Source organism: Gracilinanus agilis, chromosome 3, assembly GCF_016433145.1.
Source record: "Gracilinanus agilis isolate LMUSP501 chromosome 3, AgileGrace, whole genome shotgun sequence".
In the NCBI taxonomy this organism is placed as follows: Eukaryota; Metazoa; Chordata; class Mammalia; order Didelphimorphia; family Didelphidae; genus Gracilinanus; species Gracilinanus agilis.
Genome location: NC_058132.1, coordinates 596,798,808 through 596,824,261, shown reverse-complemented (window position 1 = coordinate 596,824,261; position 25,454 = coordinate 596,798,808). Strand labels below are relative to the sequence as shown.

At 32.8% G+C, this 25,454-nt stretch overlaps 1 protein-coding gene across 2 annotated transcripts in view; it reads right to left on the bottom strand.

Moving 5' to 3' along the window:
- Window positions 1-19,449, bottom strand: part of CARF (calcium responsive transcription factor) — a 41,667-nt gene extending 22,218 nt beyond the window's left edge. The window contains exons 1-5 of one of the 2 annotated variants that reach the window (XM_044667475.1): window positions 19,339-19,449; window positions 17,811-18,038; window positions 10,289-10,409; window positions 8,635-8,761; window positions 7,761-7,836 (exon numbers count right to left, since the gene is read on the bottom strand). In XM_044667475.1, coding sequence (XP_044523410.1) covers window positions 7,761-7,836; window positions 8,635-8,761; window positions 10,289-10,409; window positions 17,811-18,038; window positions 19,339-19,449 — 663 coding nt within the window. Of the gene's footprint in view, window positions 1-7,760; window positions 7,837-8,634; window positions 8,762-10,288; window positions 10,410-17,810; window positions 18,039-19,338 lie in introns of those variants that run through there. The other variant, XM_044667476.1, reaches the window with a different exon arrangement.
- Window positions 19,450-25,454: the final 6,005 nt, after the last annotated feature.

The window sequence follows — 25,454 nt, the reverse complement described above, 5'->3', positions numbered from 1 at the left end:
AAACTTTCTGATAAGGAAGAAACATTAAAGTTATTGGAAAATTTGATTTGGATGCTCTGTAAACTAAAAAACATTTTATTTAAATTTTTTGTATTTTTCTTCAATTTTATTTTCTCACTAAAGAGAATGATAATGAGACAATATACCAAAACCTATAGCAGTAATTAGAGAAAAATTTATATTTCTAAATGCTTATATTGATAAAGAAAGAAAAGACCAATAAATTGAAAATGCAATTTAAAATAAACTAGAGAAAGAACAAAATAAAAATTCCCAACTAAGCATCAAATTATAAATTATAAAAAACTAAAGGTGAGATCAATAAAGCAATGTAAGAAAATCATTGAATTAATAAATACATCTAAGAGTTAATTTTAGGAAAAAATCAACAAAATTGACAAACCATTCATAAGCTGATTAAAAAAGAGAGAAAAGAAAACCAAATCACTAGCAATAAAAGGGTGACTATACCACCATAAAAGAGGAAAAAGTGTAAATATACCACCATTGAAGCTGTAATTAAAGCAATTATTGGGAGTTATTTAAAATATTTTCCATTTGTTCTTTTATGGAAATTTTAACACTAAGGAGTAGCTTAACATTAGATCCTCTAGCAGAACAAATCATCCTCTACCCTATCGTTTGCTCTGAAGCTACCTGATTGCAAGGCACTCATTGGGTCCCCAGATACCTGCCTAAGGCAAGCAGTAGATCTAAGCCAGAGCAGACATATAATCCAAACATAGTTTCTGGTGGGAAAACAATGGTTTAGAAGAGCATAAATATTCTGTAAAAGCCTTACTTTAATAGTCATCATAATATGGAGGTAATCCTGCATTCCTGAGGGGTTATGGTATTAGAACAAAACTTCCACTGGGTATGACCAAGCTGGAAAGATTTGGTTTTGGAAAGAATATAGTCCTTGAAACAGATTATGTCTGCTTGCCTAATCTAGCCAAATACAGTCCTGATCCTGAGAAACAAACTAGTTAAGATGATCAAATTAAATGTTGATAGGAACATGAAGAAATTCTAAGAGTGTAAAAAGCTGTGAACATATGAAAATATTTATGGAAGCTCCTTCTGTAATGACAAAATAATTGAAAGTAACATAGATGCAATTATTAGGGGAAATGATGACTGAAGAGATTGCGATAATTTGAGGAAAAAAATTCCTTATTTTTCCCCCCTCAAAAAAAAAACCCTTCTACTCTTTTGAAGTTCTTTTTTACTGTTGGAGACACTAGCACTCTCCCATGTGTCCCTTTATTGCTCTTGCTCCTCAATTAACTTAGACAGCAATAACATTCTTAATATACTGGCTCAGCTTAACCATGAACAATGAGTATTTCTTCAATTATTTAGATGTCTTTATTTGCATAAAAGGTATTTTGTAACTGTGTTCATGTAGTTCCTGGCTGTGTCTTTGCAAGCAGATTCCCAAGTATTTTATGGTGTTTGTATTTATTCTAAATAGAATTTCTCCTATAATTTCTCACTAGATTTTGCTGGTAATATAGTTGGCAAAAATAGTGATAATTTGTGTGCATTTATTTTATATTCCACACCTTTGTTGAAGTAGTTAATTCTTTCAGGTTTTTAATAAACTCTCACGGGTTCTCTTAAGTAAAAAGTCGCTTTTTTTTCCTTCTGCCTATTCTTATTCCTTCAATTTCTTTTTCTCACTTTCTTGCTATAGTTAAAATTTCTAGCACTATTTGAATAGTAATGAGGATAATGGATATCCTTATTTTACCTGTGATATTACTGATCTATATCTATTACAGATAATAGCTCTTAGTTTCAGATAGATATCACACATTAAAGAAAGCTCTGTTTATTCCTATGCTTTTAAGTGTCTTTTTTAAAAAAATTCTTTCCTTCTGTCTTAGAATCAATACTGTGTATTGGCTCCAAGGCAGAAGAGTAGTAAGGGCTAGGCAATGGGGGTCAAGTGACTTGCCCAGGGTCACACATCTAGGAAATGTCTGAGGCCAGATTTGAACCTAGGACCTCCTGCCTCTAGACTTGACTCTCAATCCACTGAGCTACCAAGCTGCCCCCTATTTTAAAATCTTAAAACAATATTCATTAGGAATTTTTGTCTATAGTTCTCTCTCAATTTAGATGTTATGCCATTTGGTATATATGTTTATGTTTGTATTGATCAGTATTGATATTAACTCTAACTCTAGTACTTTTAGCAAAAATATATTTTTCATATTTCTCTTTTAATTGGGTTTATTTTTGCTACTGATGGTCATGGTTGTTAACCCTGCCTTTTTTTTTTTACTACAGTTGAAGTATAATAGATTCTGTTCCATCTCCTTATTTTAGCTTAGTATCTTAATGTTTTAAGTGTGTTTCTTGTACAGAGCATATTGTAAAATTCTGGTTTTTAGTCTATTCTGTTATCCTTTTCCATTTTATGGTTAATTAAGTTCATCCCATTCACATTCATGACTGTTGATTCTGTATTTCTTTCCATCCTTCTCTTTGTTTCCTCCTCCCTCTTTAAGAATTTTGCTTCTGACTTATCCCTCTCTTATCTCCTGTTTCTTTCAATTCTTTCTATTATGTTTCCTTTTGGGGGGGGAGGAAGGGAGGGAAGAGAAGAGAGGAAAAGAGAGAGAGAGAGAGAGAGAGAGAGAGAGAGAGAGAGAGAGAGAGAGAGAGAGAGAGAAAGAGAGAGAGATCTCCCCTCTTTTGACCAGTTCTGATAATAGTGGAATTCAAAACTTGCCTTCCCTCAACCTTCTTCTCCTTTTTCTATAGACTTCTACTTATCTACCCCAGTAATATGAGATAATTTTTGCCATTTTCCCCCTTTCCTAAAGTGTATTTTCTTCCTCTCTCTTTCCATTCTTTTAAGATCATCAAGACAAAAGAATCCCAAGCCTTCTGTCCAATTTGATAATTTCTATAACCCCTAAGGATTCTGGAATTCTGAGTGAATAAATGTATCATCTCTCTCTATAATAACATAAAGAGTTTAACCTTCTTTAGTCCCTTATAATTGCTCATTCATGTTTACCTTTTTAGGCTTCTCTTGACTTAATGTCTGCATGTCAAATTTCCTATTTAGGGCTAGTCTTTTTCATTAGGAATTCTGGGAATTTCTATGTTTCATTAAAGATCCATTTTCCCCTCTTGTATGATTATTCATTTTTTCTGGTAAGTTATTCTTGGTTATAAGACTAGATCTTTTGCCTTCTAGCTACCTTTGGCACAATGAATAGAATGCTAGACCTAGAGTTAGGAGGATCTGAGTTTACATCTAGCCTCAGATACTAGCTGTGACTGACTCCTTACAAGTCTCTTAACATTTATCTGTCTTGAGTTTCCTAAACACTAAAACTATCTCCCAGAGTTGTAGTGAAGATCAATTGTGAAACACTTAGCATAGTGCCTGGCATATTTTAGGTGCTTAATAAATACTTTTCCCTCCTTTCTTCTAGAATACCATAATCTAAGCTCTCCACATTTTAAATGCTAAATTGTGTGCAATCTTGACTACAGTATGATATCTTAGTGCCATTTAATTCTCTTCTGGTTTTTTGCAATATTTTCTCTGCCCTAGAAGCTCTGGATTTGGGGGATTTTTTCAGGAGATAAATGAGTAAATTCTTTAAATTTCTATTCTGACCTTATGTTCCAAGAGATCTGACTGTTTTCTTTAATGATTTCATGAAATACATTATTTAGGCCCTGTTTTTTTTTCAGTTGTGGCTTTCTAAAAGTTCAATGATTTGATTATTAAATTCTCTTTCCTCAATCTGTTTTCTGATTGTCTTTTTTTTTACCATGAGATAGCTTACATATGTATATTTTCAATCTTTTAAAATATTTCTTATTTTACTATTTCTTAAAGTCTTATGGCACCTTTAGTTTCTCTCTGGTTCATTTGAATATTCAAGAATCTATTTTTTAGGTAAGATTTTGTACCTTATTTCAAGCTATTAATCCTCTTTCCATAGCTTTCTAATGGAGTTCTCACTGATTTTCTCTATCACTTTTATTTTGTTGTTAAAATGATTTTATTAGCTCTTTTTTTAAACTCTTCTTTTATCTCTTCTAGGAATTTCAATTGGACTTGTGCCCAAACTTCATTTTTCTTTGAGCCTTTGCTTATATTTTCACATCATTCTCTCTTCTTTTGGGTTTGTGTCTTCTGTTTACTCACTGCTACAATAGCTTGTTGTGGTGGGATTCTTTTTTGTTTGCTCATTCCTCCAGCCTACTTTTTTTAAACCCTCACCTTCCATCTCAGAATCAATCCTAAGTATGGTTCCAAGGCGGAAGAGCAGTAAGAGCTAGGCAAGTGGGGTCAAGTAACTTGACCAGGGTCACATAGCTAGGAAGTATATGAGGCCAAATTTGAACCTAGGACCTTCTGTCTCTACACCACTGATCCACTACCTAGCTGCCCCTTTCCAACCTATTTTTTTATTTTTTACTTTATCATAGGGCTAAGTTCTATGCATATCTGAGGGAGAATATCTGGGCTGAGCTTCTGTCCTCTTGAATCCTTCTGTTGTTCTCTTGGAATATTGAGTATTATGTTATTTCAGGATCTCAAGGATTGATCAGGCAGGAGACCTGCAAGTTTTTAGTACTCCTAAAGTGATATGATGTAGGGCAAAATCTGTTCATTGTTCTCCTGGTTTGCTTTTCAAGTTCTTGACCAAGGTTTGGGTCTCAGCAAGACTTCTGTCTTGCCTACATGAATTGATACAGAGTGAAATGAGCAGAACCAGGAGAACATTATAGACAGTAACTGAAACACTGTGGGATGATCAAGTGTAATAGACTTTGCTACTAAAAGCAATGCAATGATCCAGGATAATTCTGAGGGCCTTATGAGAAAGAATGCTACCTATACATATTTAGAGAAAGAACTATTGGAGTAGAAATGCAGAAAAAAAACCATATGATTCATCACTTATTTATATGGGTATATAATTTGGGGTTTTGATTTTAAGAGATTCCTCTATTACAAAAATAAATCATATGGAAATAGATTTTGAGTGATAATATAACCTAGTGGAATTGCTTGTCAACTCCAGGGGGTGGGGGGAGAAGAGAGATAACATCAATCCTGTTACCATGGGGGAAAATTTTAAAAATGTATATATTTTAAAAAGACTTCTGTCTTGTCCAAAAATTCTAAGTTTGGAAATTTGAGTAAACTGTTACTGGACTCAGCCACTATTATCTCAGTGGGAGGTTCTGTCATTGTAACTAAATTAAATGTAATCCTTAATCCTTTGGTTTGGGATTCTTGCCCTGGTTATTGGACTTCACCCTGGGCTGGAAGCTAGAATGGAATCCCTGTTCTGCTATTTTGATTAAAGCCACATGGCTACTATTTGCTTCTGAACATTTTCCTTGTTCAGTATCATCTAATGCCCTTAACTGTGAGTATAACTGTCACTCCTAGGTACAGGTTATTCTGCCCTGGATCTATGATCCAGAACTAGATAGCAAATGACAAAGCTACCAGATGGCACCAGCCTTTGCAACCTGTACTACTTTAGAGCTCCCCTGAGACCTCGTCTTGCTTCATTGCACAGTCTTGGCTCTCTGTATTAGTCCCTGGGTACTCTCATCTTGGACACCAAACTTCACCCCCAGCATCTGCAGAATTCTCAGTCTCCTAAAGATGACCTGGGCTAGAAAAATGACTCATAATTTTTTTTCTTACATCTGCCAATCAGATTTCAGTATGGTGTGTTTTCTAGATGGTTGTAAAGAAGGTCTAGTGGGCAAACTGGGCTGTACTTTTTCTACTCTATGATCTTAACTCCACCTGCTAAGGCTCTCCCAACTTAAAGCTATGTGTGGAGGAAGGAAGCCATGAAAGGTTACAGATGATAAATTTGAAAGCATGGCATAATCTTATTAAATTTTAAGCTATAATAGGAAAGTGAATTCAAGAAAGAACTGGACATGATGGATGTTATGGGGGACAAGTATAACTGGCAACAGAAAGAAGACATAGCTACTTAATTCTTATTTTACATCTGGTTTTTATTCCCCAAAAGATAACCCTTGTATGAGAAATAAGAGGATAAAAATATCTAATATGAAGTTGATCCCTGTGATAATAAAGAGGATGACTAGCTAGCTGCTTTTGATAAATTCTAGTCACATGGCCTAGATGAAGGAGAAAGGAAAGATCTTAGAGAAGTAAAGATCTGGTGGATGAGGCTGTGATGTTTTATAAGTCACTGATATTTGAAAGGTTATGACTAATAGGAAAAGTACCACAGATTTGGAGAAAAGTATACATTATCCTTATTTTTATAAAAGAGATGAAAATAAAATTATGGGGCAGTGAGTTTGATTTTGTTCCTGGGAAAATTCTTAACTGTATTAAGAGGATTCATGAATATCCAGAAAAGGATTCACAACTATCACAGATTCTTGAGAAAAGGTCATGTATTAGTAAACTCATTTACTTTTACTTTTTTGACAGAATTATGAACTTGGTAGATCAAGGGAATACCATAGATGTAGTCTACCAAATTTTAGAAAAGTGATTGAATGGATGGACTCAAAAAAGCAGTCATTAATACTTCTATGTCACTTGAAAGCTCTCTAGTGAAATTTCCCAGAGAGCTTTACTGATTCTATACTATTTAATATTTTAATCAATGACTTAGCATTTTTATGAAATCTGCAAACACAAAGTTAGGATGGGTAATTAACATACTGGATGACCTAGCTATGTTCCAAAAAGATACTTGAGCAGGCTAGAATACTGGTCTAAATCTGGGGAAGTAAAATTGTATAAAGAAAAATGTAAAATTTTGCCCTTAGGCTTAGGAAATCAATTTTACAAGTATAAGCCAGAGGAGGCATGGTTAGCCAACAATTCATCTGAAAAGGATTTTTAAGTCTGAATCAACAGTGTGAAATAGCAGTCATAAAACCTAATGTGTCTTATACTGAGAGTCAAATTTTCCAAAACCTAGAAGGTTTCAGTTATACTGTATATTGGCCTGACAACACCAAGAAGATTATGTCCTGAGTCCATGTTTTAGAAGTATTGATAATGTGAAAAACATCTATAGAAGGCCACTCAGAATTGTTAAGGGCTTTGAGCCTTTCCCATATGAGTTTCAGGTAAGTAACTGGAATGTATAGTCTGGAGAAGAGAGAAGTTGTAGTGAGGACATGACAGTTTTCTTCAAGTACTTAAAAGACAGTCATATGGAAGAGGAATCATATTTGTTCTATCTGGACCTAGAAGACAGAACTAGGATTAATGATTAAAATTTGCAAAGAAGGGAATTTAAGTTTGATGCAAGAATCTAATCACTAGAGCTATTCCAAAGTAGGATAGCTTGTTTTAGATTCCCTTTCAGTGGAGCTCTTCCAGCAAGGGTGGTATGTCCATTTGGATATGTGTAATGTAATGATGTCCATTTCAGTATGAGTTGGACTAGATGGTTCCTTTTAATTCAGAAATTCAGTGAAAATCAGTAGATTACAGGATCACAGAAACTATGAGAGGAAAGAGATTCAAAGAAGAAGAGGTGATTTATAACAATGAGATAGGTTACCTGGGACCCAAAATGTCCTTCCTCTCAGAGCACTTACAATCCATTTTGAAGAAAACATAGATCAGAACAAGTTTATTTTGTTACAAACAAAATATTTTACATAGAACCTATATGTAAAGAGAAAAAGTATGCTTTGACAGTAATGTCATCAGAATAATTTCTAAATTTAGGTTAGGATGGTTTTCAACCTACCTCACAGTTCCTTAGACGATTAGCCCATGTAGGAGTATGCGGTTGTAGAGGGACGGGAAAAGGGTCTTCAGCTATTCTGAAAGGACAACACACACATTAATGACAAGGAGAAAAATATTTAAATTTTTATGTTGTTTTGACAGAGTACAAAACACTAAAACAACAGATGAAGTTGTATAAATCATTATAAAAATAAACTGTATAAGATAATTTTACAGGTTATTTACAGGGTTTATTGTAGTAGTCATTTATAATTGATATTAAGTTACATATTTTAAGATTGCTGATATCTTTCTTTACCTCCCTAAATATTAAGCTTGACAGAATATTCTTCTTTAATACAACTTATAGTCTTGACAAAATCAGTTACATATCTAGCTCCTATAATTATTATTTAGTGCAAATTAGCTAATAAAACATTTATTTTATTTCATAAGTATTAAGAGAACCCAATCTAATTTTTCAAATCAGTGTTATATTTTGATAGAAGGGATAAAAACAAGAATGATTCTATTAATAAGAAAACTATTTGAGAAAACAAAAACAAAAGGATATAGACTACAAAAGTCTTATAGAGTAATACAAGCAATGGTGTAAGAAATGAGTAACTCTTCTTTTTGAAAGTTTATAATAATCAACTAATATACTTTCTTAATAGAAAATAGACAAGCGTCAATTATAAAAAATAAAGCCATGGGCATCTGTACCTTCTGAAATAGTTTTATTGTTTTCTTGAATATCTTTAAAATAAATCAAGACATACATTTAATAATAAATCAATTACTAAAGTTTTATATAGTAGGTTATCTTAAAATAAAAATAATTTGGAGATGTCCATGGTGTTAAATGATTTCTTGTTTCCCTAATGACCTACCTAGTTGTCCTTTTAGGCAAGGAGAGGGACGCTTGTGGATGAAGAATATAACTATTGGTATTGTCTGCTATAGCAGCCACTGCTATAGTCTGTAAGTGTCCATCAGTGGGATTCTCTTCTGAAGCATCTTAATAACAAAAACAACAACAAAATAATCTTGTTTAATAACATCATGGGAATGTCAATAACTAATTTTTCTCTCTTTTGGAAAAGCAAGAATTGTAGCTAAGATAAAGGTGGCAAAACTAAAAATTTTTTGTTGAGAATTTTCTAAAATGATTTGTTTTAAAATTTACAATACTATTATTTCATACTTAGGTTTTAGGGTTTAAACAAAGAAACCAAGACAGAAACAAAGAAAATGCAGAAATAGCTGTGGCAACTATCATTTCACAGTATCATAATAATACTTAAAAGTGTACATTTTTGTACATAAATTTGTTCATAATATCTTACTTTTTAAAAGTTCCCTTCATAAACATATGATTGATCATATGGTTCAATAAATATATGACTGGGGATTTGGACTTTAAATGATCACTCTACTGCAAATGTTAATAATAAAGAAATAGATTTTGAACATTGATACATGTATAACCCAGTGGAATTGCTTGTTGCCTCCAGGAGGGGGGAGGGAAGAGGGGAGGGAAAAAACATGAAGTATGTAACCATGGAAAAATATTCTTAATTAATTAAAAAAGAATATTCATAAGCTGGAATTTATTGTATGTATGTATTTTTTGTCTTAAGTTAAACCCTTTAAAAAGCCGCTTCATTTTGAGGACAGACATGAAAGAGAACATATCTAAAAGTAACTTGAAAAAGTAACCAATTACCCAGAATAAAATATTTATTTAAAATTTTTAAAAAAGTTCCCTTCATAAAGTGTATAGTGACTGTTAGCCTAAATTATGAATTAACAGTAATGTTATCATAATGCCACTCTACCATAAAATATTATTAAAGTAGCAAAGAAATAGAGCTATAATGTTAGAAGGGACAGGACTCGTGAAGTAGAAAAACATGAAATTGGAAGCAAAAGAAAAAATGCTTACTAATTGAAAAAATCTTTAATTAAAAACATTAGTGAAAACAAGGAAGAGTAATGAAACGGATCTAAAAGGAAGAATTGAGAAAATGCAAAGGAGGAACATAAGTAAAAGAGGAAGAACATGAAGCCTCTTTCAGCAACCAGATGATAAAAGAGAATAGAAAGTGAAAGGATCAGAGAGAAAACCAGAACAGTGGAGGGAAAAGGTATGAGTAACATGCTCATATAGAAATATCCATCTAGAAACAAATGCATAACTCCTCCAGTAGCTGTTAGCTCTATGTCTTATTAGCATTATTATTAATATTACTACTGTTATTATGAAAAAGAATTTATTTTATGCTCACTGGTCCTTTGGGGAGGAAGCAGGAGTCAACCAGCTTCACAGAATTCCAAACTGAAATAGACAGCTAACCTAGACAGGGGTTGGAAAATGAACTTGAAATTTATTTGGGCCAAGCAGCTTTATCTAGTTAATTAATATTCACAATCCTACCTGAAGAAGTCAATTTTAATACTGACTTCACTGAGATGATTTTCTGAAATATATGCTTGATCATAAAAATATTCTCAAGTCCCCCAAATACTATTCATATTACTCACCCTGATGACTGGTAACATCCAGGAGCTGCCCCTGAGGAATAATAACTTGTGCCATTCCTGTCTGAGTGGATGGAATTACGTGAAGCACTTGTCCATTTTCTGAAGGACTAGTAACAATCATCTTGAAAATGAGAGAAAAAAAAATCAATGTTCACACCTATACTTGCTTAATAAAGTTATCTTTTTTGTCAGTCATTTGCCTTCTATTTATACAATATCTTTCATGTGTCCCCTTTTCATTAAACATACTATCTACTACATTAGTCAGAAGTCTAATCACACCTGCTCTACAATAACAGCATCCAATGTCCCCTCCTCTAATTCTTCATAGCATATAACCAAAAGTCTTCCTATACCAAAATCTGATGATAACACTCACCAAAGCTACTCATTATCTAACACAGAGGTTCTTAACCTTTTCTGGGTATGTCATAGCCCTCTTTGGCAGTCTCTAATCTAATAGGCAGAAAAACCTATTCACTTTTTGCTTTTATAATGTTTTTAAAGAGCTAAACTACTTAGGATTACAATGAAACCTAATTATACAGAAAGTTATCAAAATAACAAGTTTATATGATCCAGGTTAAGAATCCACAGTCTAAAGAATAAACAAATTCATAATCTGATATTTGTGGCCCTTCACAATTTTTCCAGGTTTATATCTCTTTACTCTGCTTCACATGCTTGATGTCCCGGCCAAACTGGAGTACTATCTGCTACTTCATCTCATCCTACTCTTTTTCATCTTGGTATACATGCTATATATACTCCATTCCTAGATCATATTCCCTCTTCATGTCTGCTTGTTTAAATTCCTCCTTCGAAGCCCAACATAGACCAACATCTCCACAAAACCTCTCATTTTTTGATGCAATTTAACTCTGCCATCTTTTACAATACTGTGTAGACTCATATGCTACCTTATAACATACTTATCTGTGTTTGTCATGTACTTCATATTAGAGCATAAGATCTTTGAGAACAAGAACTGTCATCTTTGGCTATCTAGCAGAGCAGTTTGTATATAAAAGGAACTTAATGAACAATGACTTTAGTTGGATTACTTTAATAACATATTAAACATATAAATATATGAGATTTCTTCCTCTAAAGTATTATTACTCCATTGCCTAATCTTGGTATGGTGATGACTTCTTTTATTTTTAAGGTCATACCAGTAAAATTCAAATCTTGACAGGAAATATAAGTCGAATATAAGTCTATTGATCCATTACATATCTGTTATCTAAGGATGAGTTTTGCAAACTTTGGAGAGACTCATCCATAGACTGACTACAGAATGAGATGTTTTTTCAGATCATTTACTAAATTACAGTAGGGTTGCAATCTGAATTGAAAGAGGGAATATCTATACCAATGAAATTGTGGATTCTCAAAAGTTTTAATCATATCAGATCTAATTATTTTTAAAAATCTAAATAAACTATTTGGCCAGAAATAAAATTTTTTAATGCTACTTGAGTTATGACACACTTTTGCCCTATCTAATCAGTGTAGTTATGTAGTTACTTGACTGACCTAAATAGGATTTAATTGCTATTATTCAAAGGTTGTTACTATCAAAGCCCTCCTTTCCCTTTAGGTCTCTTTTACCCATCCCTACCTCTAGGTGGCAGGAGATACCATGAAAGTTGCAAGCAACCCACTAGTTATTTCTAATTGTTCTCCTAGACTTCCTTTTGCATAACAGAGCAACATGTAAACATTGCAGATACCCCACACTTTGAAAAGTCTGATATTGACATTTCTTAAAACGGTTATAAATATTTAAAATACATCTGGCCAATACTTTCCCTCATTTAAAAAAAAATCTTATCTTCCTTCTTAGTATTAATCTTGCATATTGGTTCAAAGGCAGAAGAGCAGTAAGGGCTGTGCAACAGGGTTAGGTAACTTGACCAGGGTCCCACAGCTAGGAGTGTCTGAAATTATATTTGAATCCAGTACCTCCTGTCTCTAGGCCTGGCTCAGTCTACTGAGCCACCTAGCTTTGCCCCAGTATTTTCCCTCTTAAGCCTATTAAGTTTCTTAGATAAACCTGGACAATGTGGGATAATGATAAAGACCCTGGATTTGTAATCAGTGGACCTAGTTTCAAGTAAATTTCACCACTTGTGAGTTTAAGAAAATGTTTTTAATTTCCCTGACACTCTATTTCCTCATATATAAAATGAAGATATTTGTATGCCATACCTCATAGGGTTGTTGTAACAATCCAAAATATTAATGAGTTATTATTATTGTTGTTGTTACCACAACTACAGTCTAACACTCTTATTATTAAAATACAGCCAGTATGGCAAGTTTTGATGCTGTCACTTAGGTAAAATAAATAATGCTGGTCATTGTTAAGGAAAATAGAATGAAATATCCATCTGGATCAAGATCCAGCAAGACCTAAGTTCAAACACTGATAAGCTGTGTGCCCTAGACAAGTCACTTAATGTCTTTCTGTTTCAATTTTCTCATCTATAAAATGGGAGTAATAATAGCACTTACTTATTTTCCAAAGTTCTTGTAAGGATAAAATATCTGTAAAGTGCTTTGCAAATGTTAAAACAATATTTGAATGCTACCTAGCATTGTTATTTCTTTTATTCCTTCTTTGGGATATTTTACAAGAACTATTTAACATATATGATTTCTTCTATATTAGATAATAAAAATACTGAGTTCTCTTAAATATGATCCCATATGTATAATCAACCACAAAAGGTTATATGAGATGAAGAAGTTATAGGTAATGATTCAAGAGCTTGATCTTTCACATGCTAGGAAACACTGCCCAAATAAAAAAAGAAATTTCCTTTGATCTTGGAAAAGTAATTTAATTTCTTTGAGTGTTCTTTTCTTCATTTGAAAAATGAGAAGTTTGCTTAGATATTTTCTGTTTCCTTCCAGATCCTATGATAACTCCTAACTCTAAATCTTATAACCCTAAACAGAACCTATGCCATAAACATAGTAGGCATTCGAGAAACATTTTTTGATTATGGTGATATATTTCTATAAATTTATCTAGCAGCATAATTACTTTACTTTAAAATCAACACAAAATCATGTTTATTATTTAAGAACAATGTAATGTATTGCTATGAGTATTGATTTCAAATCTGAGGAAAGACTTACTTCCTCATAACCTGTGTTTGGGGTTTTAGAGGGATTAATTAGCCCATACCGTTTGGGATGGTTGGTCTGGCTTTCTGCTTTTTATTATCCTGACATGCCCTCTCTCCCTTATCTAAAGAGGGGCAAGTATGACTTCTGTTACAAGTTCAGGTTGGTTAACTCCTTGGCTCAGTGATCCTGGGCAAGTTATCTTCTCTGGATTTGTTTCCTAAAATATAACATGAAGGGGCTTGACTAGATGACCAAGCCTAAGATCTCTTCCAGTTCTAAATCTATGATCCTAAGTGAACTACCATTATGCATCATCTTACTTGGGACAAACCAAGGAACTAAACCATGAGTTAATCTGTAGTCTTCAATTTAATGATTTGTTCTAGTCCAACCTATGATCTAGCTATGTAGGTATTTCCTCTATCCATGCCTGCTTACTTTCTGAGGCTTCTATCCATAGCCTCTCATAGATGTGCCACTGCATAGCTTATGATGAGGGCCTTCCTCAATCATCTTACAATCAAATATGAGCTAATTGTCCCTCACTTTCATTACATGAATGGTTGTTCTTTTTTGACAACCTATTTCTTGGATGACATCCTTTATAGCACTCTTCCTAATTCTTTATTCATAATGTGAATAAAGGAATTCTTAATTCCTTTTGTTCTGATTGTAATATCATTTGACATATAGTGTCACATCATCACTAAGAGAATGATGATCTTAACAAATGGGCCTTTGTTTTAGGGAGAAGCTTTTGGTCATTGAAATAATTTTGCAATTTCCAAAGACAATTCATTTCTTTTTCTTCCTCTCATTCAATTCTCAGCTCAGCTCTCCGTCCATTTTCAGTCTCTTCAAGACTTACCTATCATATTATACACACACTCATACCTACAAACACACAAAAACTCTTTAAATTCTCCATCTGACTACATAGAATACTTTGACCACTGGGCATTCTTTTATCAGCTTATTTTTTCCTATGGTATAGATAATTTAATTGAGTGGTTATGAATCTAATTTATCAGCTCTAAAATGTTCCATGGTTCAGTGCAACCAATACAACTGTCACACACAAAAATATAACCACAAGAATCCCACCATTTTTAGAAAAAAAAAAACTCCAATTTCAGCTATATGTTAGATTGCCTCTAGAATAGTGGTGAATTTCTGGCAAGCACACATTTAGATTTTTATCATTTGATATCAGTACTCAAAGGTTCTGTAATATCTTTAAAGGGTTCTTATAATTTCCACAAAGAAGAGATATCATATTGTAAGAGAGCCCTTAAAGTAGATTTATAGGATATGATTTTATGTAGTCAAGAAATCTTAAGGACAGTGGGACTGTATTATTTTCTTTCACAATATTGGGACTGGGGGCAGCTGGGTAGCTCAGTGGATTGAGAGTCAGGCCTAGAGACGGGAGGTCCTAGGTTCAAATCTGGCCTCAGACACTTCCCAGCTGTGTGACCCTGGGCAAGTCACTTGACCCCCATTGCCCACCCTTACCAATCTTCCACCTATGAGACAATACACAGAAGTTAAGGGTTTAAACAAAAAAACAAAACAAACAAACAAAAAAAAAAAAACCAATATTGGGACTATATATTTTCTACATGTTTCATTCAAAAAGAAGTAGCCCTTCTATGGAATATAACTTGTAAAAACCTTCCTGTTTCCTTCTAAAGCCTTCATCAAGGAGGGAGGTAACTGATATATTATGTATATTATTCTCATAAGAATTTTTATGGGTGGAAAAGGAAGTAACTGGGTCAATAATGTTCTCATGGTGCCTTTGGGGTAGAAAAATAATAAAGTTGGATTTTTCTCCCAGGTCTTTTTGTATATTCTCCTTCAAGTGCCTCAGGAAACAATCCTGTAATTCCTTCAAAATTCTATCACCTTCAATACAAACTATCTGTGTTTATAACTCCTTTGTTTAATGTTATTTCAACTTCATCTGGTCTGTGATGTTAAATTAAATTATTCTGGTGCCAAAAGGAGTTTGCCATACAAAATCTATACATATCTTTCCAAACTTTCATTTATTAGTTCCCCTTCTAATTTCATTCTTAAAGGCCCTCAAAATTGCTTTGTTTAGTAAGGTCTTTTGCCAAGCTTTCTTTTCTTTTTTTTTTTCTTCTACCACTTCCAATGAAGCAATATTGTTCATAATCTCCTATCCATCCTTTGTAGAATTTGCCAAATAAGTTTATATTATAAGCAAGTATTTGCCTTAGCAGCTAACTCTGCTTGATAGCAGGATAAAGCGTTTGCTTGACTAATGTAGTTTTTAGGCTCTGTCTCTGCTTTCATAGCTAGTTTATATTGTAGCTGTTAAATTCTTGAATAAAATTGTTATATAAGTGTAGATGTCATTCACTCCCCACTACCCTTTTGGTGTTAAAGTCACTCTGTCCCATGTCTTCCATTTTTCTTGAAAGAATTGATAACATATAATCATTATACTTCTGTCATCTATAAGTCTTTTGGCTCTCATCCTTAATCCTGAGCCATATTTTGTTGACACCATCTATTCTAATCTTTGCATTGATGTGACTGAGTAGAGTAAGCACTGTTTATTTAATTTCTTGGTAAAATTTCTCTATCTTTTCATTCTCTGCAATAGATGTTGCTGCATAAGCTACAATTATTTCCAGAGTGGTGTTTCTGAAAATACTAATCATGAGTCCTGGAATTTGAGATGACACATGAAATATTTCTTAGTTTGGGGGCTCTAGCAACTCCTTTATATGCCTCTTCAAAGCTATGAGCCATCTTTTTATTTAACTATAATCTTCTTATCTCTTCTTTTTTTATTTAAAGTAAGAAATGCTGACTTATAATTCAATGTCTCCAGTAACATGTATACTTACTATGATTCTTAGACTCTTCTGTCTCCTTTTCTGCCATTCTGCCACTGTAGAATTGGAAAGGGATTCAACAGGGCCAAGAACAATTTGATATTATGTTTCTTAGGTTGCCATGGGTCAAGGAATTAATCATCAAATGGCCAGTTTACTGATAATAAGCCTCACTATACTTAGTTAATCTCATCTTTGGAAAACAGATGTAGTCTTCTTGCCAGGTTTACCCTGTCTTTCTACCATGATAGAACCTGCCAAAGCCTGCACTCTGCTAGGATATCTTTTGTGAATCCAGACTCATCTCCACATCCAGATGACATTGTCATGTCAAGTCTAGTTAATATAGACTGAAGCTAAACTTTTTCCTATCACTTATTTACCCACATCAAAATCCTCCAATAATTCCCTGTAGGCTTTCCCACAACACACATATAAATTATATTTCTTTTAAAGTTCTTCACTTTTTCCACCCATAAGCATCACCTCTGAACTTTAAGACTGTTAAAAATCATAGATTTAGAGCTGGAAGGGATAACGGATAACATCTAGTCCAGCCATCTCATTTTACAGATGAAAACTAAGGTCTAGAGAGGTTAAGTTACTTACTCAAATTCATACAGTTAGTAAAGAAAGTCAGGATTCAAAGCCAGGTCCTCTGAATCCAGATGCTCTCAAGAAAACTTTTGTTGTTCCTTTTATTTTTTCTCTTGCTTATTTCCATTCTTTCTTTCATATCTATCTCATATTCCACAACATGAAAAAAATCTTTGAAGCCACTAGATCATAAGTTCTATTAAAGCAAAGGCTGTGTTTTCTTCAGCTTTCTAACCCCCATAGCACTGGTACAATGTAATGCACATAGGAGATAGTTAAGAAATATTTGTGGAATTAATGATTTCCTTTCCTCATACTTATCAGCCTATCATCTTATTAGCTGCCACACACAATTCATGTCTACCCCATTTATTATAGGAATTCCAATCAGAATTATTGAATTGGGAGGGATAACTGCTTATTCAAAGGAAAACTAATAAAAGATACTCCTTTTAATGATAGCCCATCACTATTCTTTTTTATTTAATTTAAAAGTTTATGAAGCTTGCCTCACCAACAAAAATACGTCCCAGTACAACATAGTTTTCAACAAATATCAAGGGATAAAAAACGTTAACATAATGTAATATTTAATAATAGCAATAAGGGGGGTCTTTGCAAATAACTTCCTCTCCCTGAGTCCATTTTATCATTCATCAAATAAGGGTGTTGGGCTAAATGATCTCCAAGATCCATCTGCGCTCCAAATTCTATAGTCCTAAAAAACTGAAATTTGATAGGAAAATGTATATAGCATTAGCTCCATGTTGTCTCTTATTGGTGATTAGTATTTAACTATATCCCTATTGCCCTTTGTTGGAAAGTTGAGATCTGGAAGGCAAAGTTGTTTACCTTATAATTCATTATACTTTGTGAAACATCATTGTGCTGGAATTGTTTTCAGACATACTCACCATCTGAGTATTAGAATCCCCTACTGACTGAAGCTCATACTGAATTGGTTGCCCATTTTGGTCTACTAGATGAAACTGTTCTGTGGAAAGAGACTGTGGCTGGGACAGCTGGACTGGTACATTCTGTGATAGGTGTAAATTATCTGCTACACCAACTGTGATAGGCAAAACTGTAGAAGAATCATTTTGTCCAAAGGAAGGATCCCTGGAATCCATGCACGTTAGATGCTTTTGCATAGGAAAAACAAAATACCACTTCAATCTTTCTGAAATATACCTTTTCACAAAAATCCCCACACCAACCCAACAACAAAAACTCATTTTAAATACACTGTACTGCGGTTGTCATTTTATCCAGACAAATAACTCTTCCTCAAAAGGTACAATGGCATTAAGTTACTGATTTTGATATAGTGTGCTGTGAAAGTGATGTCCCTTTATTTGAAAGGAGACAGGAGTATGTATAGTCATGAGTTACTATATTGTAATTCCACTCATCAGATAACATAACTCATTTAATAAATTTGTAAACTCCTGCCTCCTCAGTAATTTTATATACCTATTCAGTTTAGAACAATATGCTCATTTTAAAAAGATATCTGCTTCACCAAAGTGCTAAAAAACAGTTTGTGATCAGGAAACTACACGAAGTATTCCTACAGAATTTTCTGTCCTACAAATTCCCTTAAGTTAAGCTATCACTGTTATTGCTCCTTTACACATATAAACAATTGTATGAAACATAAAAATGATCCTGGCTAGCTTACACTCATATTTTATAAATTATTTGATCAAGAGATTGTCACAATTCTTCCATTTAAAATTTTAATGCATCCTTATGATGTAATGTTACGTTTTTACTGATCACAGATTTGGAGCTTAAGGGACTTTAAGTGTCATCTAGTCTAGCTCTTATTTTTAAAAGGAAGGAACTGAGGCCCAGACAGGTTGACTTGACAAAGATCATACAGCTATTAAGCAGCAGGCATGGGATTCCAAATCAGGGCCTGTGACTCCAAATCAAACATTCTTTTCACTGCCTCTCTTAATATCATCTCTTTAACTTTAATAATGGAATGCAGCGAGAAAAGAGAACTTCATCTTAAGATTTCCAAAAATAGCTAATGATGGTATGTAAGAGTTTTTATGCTGTTATTTTTTAATAAATAAAATATAACTTATGAAAGAACTGTAGGAATAGAAATCCAGAAGAAAATGTGATTTATCACTTGTTTATATGGGTATGTGATTTTCCATTTTGCTTTTAAAGGATTACTCCTTTACAAAAATTAATAATATGAAAATGGGTTTGAGTAATTATATAACCCAATGGAAATGCTTGTCAGCACTGGGAGGGGAGAGGGATGAGAGGCGGGAGAAAACATGAATAATGTAACCATGAAAAAAATAAAAAATAAAAGTAAAATTTAAAAATATATAACTTATTTCTTAAACAAGTCACTATATAACATTCCTTCAGAATGAAAATAAGTTGTAAAAAAAAGTGATTTTTCAATCCAACTCCCACCTGAAACACCTGAGCATCTCTTTCTGACTCTTCGGTATTATTATAGTTGGCTACTAATAAATCATGAGATTGTTCCATCCTGGCATCATGGCCAGTTCCATTTTCTTCCATTAAAAGATAGCTGAAAGAATTCAAATCAAAGTCAATGCAAGTACTTTAAATGTGTTTTTTTTCAAATCACTTAACCTAACCCTGACCCCCAACACAATTTAGTGTTGCTAATTTAAGCAACACTGTTTCCAATCCACAAAAAATTTAAGATTTGACTAAATAATTTGCCAACATCTGCAGAATACTCAGAGGCAAATGTTAGTACTATATAATTCATCCTTAGGACACTTTTATTCTTTAGTTTTCAAGGATGCTAATGAAATAAAATGATAATGTATTTTTTTTCAAACAAGTTTCTTCCTATTTCTTATTTTATAGATTCTCAAGTTTAGAATAAGGAAATAAAGTAGTTTTAATTTGTATATAAGCAAGGCTGACCACAACATATCATTCATATAAACTGTGAATGGTTTACTAAATGGAATAAAAGCCTTATCACAGAATGCATATCAATGACTAAAATTATACAGAAAGAAGCCAAAAAATAGACAAATAATTGCTATCAGGACAATCATTTTGTGATTAAATGATCTTATGTGCTAATGTGACATCTGGAATTCTAGATCTTAAAAGAATAAATTTCATGTCTTTAAATTTGGATATATCAAACAATATAGAAATCCATTCTTAAAAACTCAAATGTTTCCTCAGAGAAGAGGTCTTTAAAGTAGCCAACAAATATCAATCCTTCCACCCTTTATCAAGAAAACAAAAATATCTAAGATGCTGGATAGAAAATTAAGATAATGCCACTTTCAACTTTTAATTTTACAAGGAAGAATTAAAACTTAGACTAGAAATTATGTACCTCATTAAAACACTTCAGGCTTATCTTTAGCTTTTCTATAAATATCTACTCTGAAATATAACATCAGGTTTCATGAGATATCACAGTAAGATGCATAATGTTTGTTCTATTAATAAAATCTGTCAAACAATGCATAAAACAGAATTTGTGATGTAACTATTTCTATTTCCCTAGATCTTAACCGTTAGTCAGCCATTATATTCTAATGTTACATATTTCACAAACCAAAAAAAAAATATGCAGGCAATGAGTTTTTTTAAATCCTAAAATATATCCTTAAAATTATTTTCACAAAGCTCCATATAGATAGATTCTTATTTTTTAATATTCTTGCAAAATTTAGGAATGTTTAGTTGTTTAGAACTAAACTACCCCTTGGAATTCAATACAGAATTGAAGAGAAATGAGATGAAAGAGAAAAAGACTTCATTATGAATTTCCAAGGGGAAATCAGCTTTGATGAAAGAAGACCACCAATTCTGATTGCTTAAATTCATATCAACATAGAGAACTAGATTTAGAATAATGAGGTTTTACTGGGAGGAGACTGACTAAAAGCAAAACTTTTGCTAAAATGAAACCATTATCATCAAAAATTCAGCAATTTAAAAACAATTTTGATTCTCAATAATAAAAATTTGTTGGAAATTTTAATATAAAATATAAGCAGTCAAGGCAAAGAATACTAAGAACATTTTATTTTTATTTTTAAAAATGCATGCACTATGAGATTTGAACTAAGATTTTTGTATTTTATTGGTATAGCTTCATGAATTGCAAGAACTCACCACACAAAGAAAACATTACTTTTTCCCATTAATCTATAATAATTAGAACTTAATCAGAAAAGAATTGAACTATTTTTCCTGAGAAAAATTTATACAGGACATACTAATCTAATAAGTGACATTATTGCATAACACATTCCTATCAGTTTTCATTTGAACAATATTGTCCAAATGCTTTGGATGAAATATAATTTTGAAATTCCTCTTCTTTCTCCTTAAAAGTTAACTGGAAAAAAATTCAAGAATCCTGGTCCTAAAAGGTTTCAAAAGATATAGGAAAAATAATTTTTAAAAATATTACTATTCCTTTCCTACTTAAAAGATTTTTTTAGCTAAAAAGTAGACTTGTGAAGTTTTCTTTGTGAATTTATGAATATTTCAACTTAAATATTTAAGAATATAGGCTAGTATTATTACTAAACGCAAAGTCAATTCAAAAACACAAAAAGTAAATTCGTCTTTAAGCAAGGAAACTAAAGAATTTGCTGATTCTTTAAGTTTATTTAGAGCTTTTTTAAACTGAAATTTTATTATAAGTTTTTGTAAAGTATGTAGGTTACTTTCCTCAATACATTGCTATTAATCCAGTGATTGTGAAAACACTTCTTTATACTAATTAGAGAATCAGTATTTTCAGGAGAGAAAACCTCTTTGAAGAGTGCTGCAGCTTAGAAACACTGATCCCAGTGATTCTTAATTACAGTAATCATACCTACTCCCTCCTTCCACTCCCTGCCCCTTTCCCTTCCCTCAAAGAAACAAAAAGCTAGAAATTTTTTTACTATTTCTAGATTTATGTCAATAAATATACTTTAAAAATTTGTATCTGGTAAGGTTAAAAGTGGTCATCAGTTATTCATATATTAACATTAACTACTGTGATATCTAGCTAGTATTAGCTATACTGTAGGAACAGAAATTGGGAGTTTCAGGCAGTCTTGGGAAGTAATGAGTCTTCAAGTAAAACCTGTAAGACCATCTATCATACAAGCTATAAAGGAAATTATTCTTCAAGTTGGATTAAATGGGCTCCTACATCCCTTTCAGCTGAGTCTAGAAGACACTAGGTGAGAGAAGGGTTCAGAAAAAGAAGGGAAAGGATTCCAAATGCAAATTTCACCTATTAAAAAAAAAATTTCCATAGGGCTGGGCCTGTGGTTAAAGAAAGGAAGGAAAAATTCTTTTGTCCTCCTCTTTCCTTTTACACAATACAGCATTCAAGATGTGAATTAGTATCCTAAGAACTACAGTGAAGCTCCATTATGAGTTGAGGCTTTTATAATTAGGATTTAGTTACCTAATTGGTACTTATAACATTATTACCATAGGCAAATGCACTTTAAATTTCAAAATGTCTTAAAAAATCAAGTTTTAGAATACAGCTGGACTTAAATCAAAGAACTGTTTGTGAACAGCAGCATGCCTGAAAAAAAATCTACGGCTTTTGGACCTCAAGATGAATGAACCTACAACATGATGTGGCAAAAAAAAAGTTAATATGGTCTTAGACTACATTAAGAGCTGCTTTCAGAGATAAAGTAGAGGTCCCACTGTATCCTGCCCTGGTCGGAACAGTCAGTCCTCATGACATTTCAGGAGATATCCGGACGGGATGCTGAAGTGCCTTGAGTTTATGCCATGTGGGATTCCAGAAAATGGTTCAAGAAACTGGTGTTATTAAGATTAGAGAAGTCTCAGGGAAGATTATTTATAATAGTAGCCTTCAAGTATTTGAAAAGCTATTATATGGAAGAAGGGATTGGACATTATTTAGCCTCACAGGGGCTAAAATTCTGTGATTTGGGGTCTCAACTCTCAGCTCTTTGGGAAATCCTGTATATTCTCAGTCTGTTTTCTCATCTTTAAAATGATCAAACTTTTGCCTGTTGAGGTTGCTGAGAGCAATCTGCAAATTATAAGAGGATATACAGAAACGTGAGGAAGCTAGGTGGCACAATGGAGAATGCCAGACCTGGAGTCAGGAAAGACCTGAATTCAAATCTAGCCTTAGACACTTACTAGCTGTGTGACCCTGGACAAGTCACTTAATCTTGTTTGCCTCAGTTTCCTCATCTGTAAAATGAGCCAGAGAAGGAAATAATTACCACTCTAGTATCTTTGCCAAAAAAAAAAAAAACAAACTCAGTCACAATGAGTTGGACATCACTAAAAACAACTGAACAACAATAACCAATAGAAAAGTGAGATATTCCAATTCTTCCAAATGATGATAATAAATGACATTTATACAGTGCTTTAAGTTTGCAAAGGATCTTCTTGCATTATTTCATTTGGGTCTCCCAGTATTTTTGTGAAATATATAGTTTAATCCCATTTTACAGTTAAGGATATAAGCTCAGAGAAACAGATCATCGTTTTCATTTTATAGATGAACAAATGAATTTATCCCAGGTCACACAAGAAGCAAATAGAAGAAACAGGACCTGAATTTAAGTTCTGACTCCAAGTATTATTTTCTTTTCATAATATCACAGTCTCCCTTATAGGTTAAGTGACTGGGCCATACCCACATAGCTAGTAAGTATTGGAAAAGAGATTCAAACTCAGACCTCATGTTCAACATTCTATTACTCCATGTAAACTGAGGATTGCCTGAATGTTTTTAAGTCACAAAAAATGATTCTTTTGCTGAGTATCTTCTAGATAATTATGCATGCAAAATAAGTAAAAACTTTCTTCAATAAAGTTCTACAAATTTTTTTTAAAACCTGAATCTGTGATTTCATTGGACTAGAAAGTTTCTGGTAAGAAGTTACTGAATTATTAACTTTAATTTATATAGTATCACTTCTGAGTAACTTTTAACATCTCATTTTTTCATGCCAAGGGTATTTAAATATCATAAAACATTACTTACCACACACAATAGTTCCATGTCAAGGCATAGTTACTTAAGGACCAGCATGTTAGGTATCATGTCCATCCATAAATGAAATCTTCTTCCCCAACTGGTTACCATAAACAGAATAATATTCTAAGACAAGGTATAGTTTTGACTTTTTAAGCATGTGAAATGGTAAAAATTATTTTTCACAGGCTCTATTACTATCTGCTATTTATTATATTTCCATATGTAAATACAAAAATAATCTACATGCAATGACCAAGTTAAATTGTACACCATTAAGCAACCAGAGATGTACTTATCAAGAACTGTGGGAAAGCTTTATTTAGTCCTAAATACTAAAGCCTAATAGGTACCACACCAACATTTATGCCATGGTTATAGTTATGCCTTTAGAAAAAATCTGTGCATAACAAAGAGCAATTAAAAAAATTTTTTTCTTCCAGTACACAAATAATAGAAAACATCAAACTATATTTCTCTAAGTTTTTCACAAAATAGCCCAACACTAGCAGATACTAAAATAAAACTTCCTAAGGAAATGACATTGCTCATTTGATTTTAGACCCTTACTTTTGGTCTTAGAATTGATATTAAGTACTGGTTCTAAGGCAGAAGATCAGTAAAGAACTGGCAACGAGGGTTAAGCGATTTAACCAGGGTCACACAGCTAAGTTGTATCTGAGGCCAAATTTGAATCTAGGACCTGGCTAGCCTTTGAATCACCTAGTGCCCCAGATTATTACTCATTTTTAAAAGCTAAAAAAGAGCTCTGCTCTTAGGGATACAACCAACCCAGGAATAACTAAAAGATGAAAATAACTTGAAATTATTATGTTATTCCATTTTGAAAGGAGTGACGAAAGGTTGGGATTAACTTATAGTAATTATAGCATCTTTTTTAGTGTGTTTCTTAAAAGGATTTTTAAAGTAACTCCCCACAATAATCTGTTCAAAATGACCTTAAGAACCAGTGATATCAAAAACAAAATCCATGACACCTACAGCCTAGAAAATAAACAGGCTGATGAATGAAGATTATTTTAGTGGGTTTGTTTTTTCCTTTGTTAAAAAAAAATGAACTTTGAAAAGCTGCAGAATTTAGCAAAAGTTACTAACAAAAAAGAAAATAAGCATAACATTTAGATAAATATGAAAAATTTAAATATTTATAAACTGGTTCCTGAATTATGACTTAAAATGTTTCTTAAATAGTTTGAAATTGTTCAATAGTATCTGAATAGTAATAACCAAATGATACTTTTCCTCAAAACATATTCATATTTAAATTTTGATCACAGAAGTATTGGCCTGCCTATTGTGTACCCCCTTTTTAATTACCCTGCCTGAAGTTCTAATTTTGTATTCTACCCTTTCCTTATGAGAGCACATGTACACATAGTTCTGTGGTCTCATATCCCTTCGGTGTAGAGGATGCAGGGGAAATGATGTTTTACCATATTAACAAGAAACAAATTAAATAATTTCTAAGGTCCCCTTTCAATGCTAAAGACGTTTAATAAATTATGCAACCAGTATCACA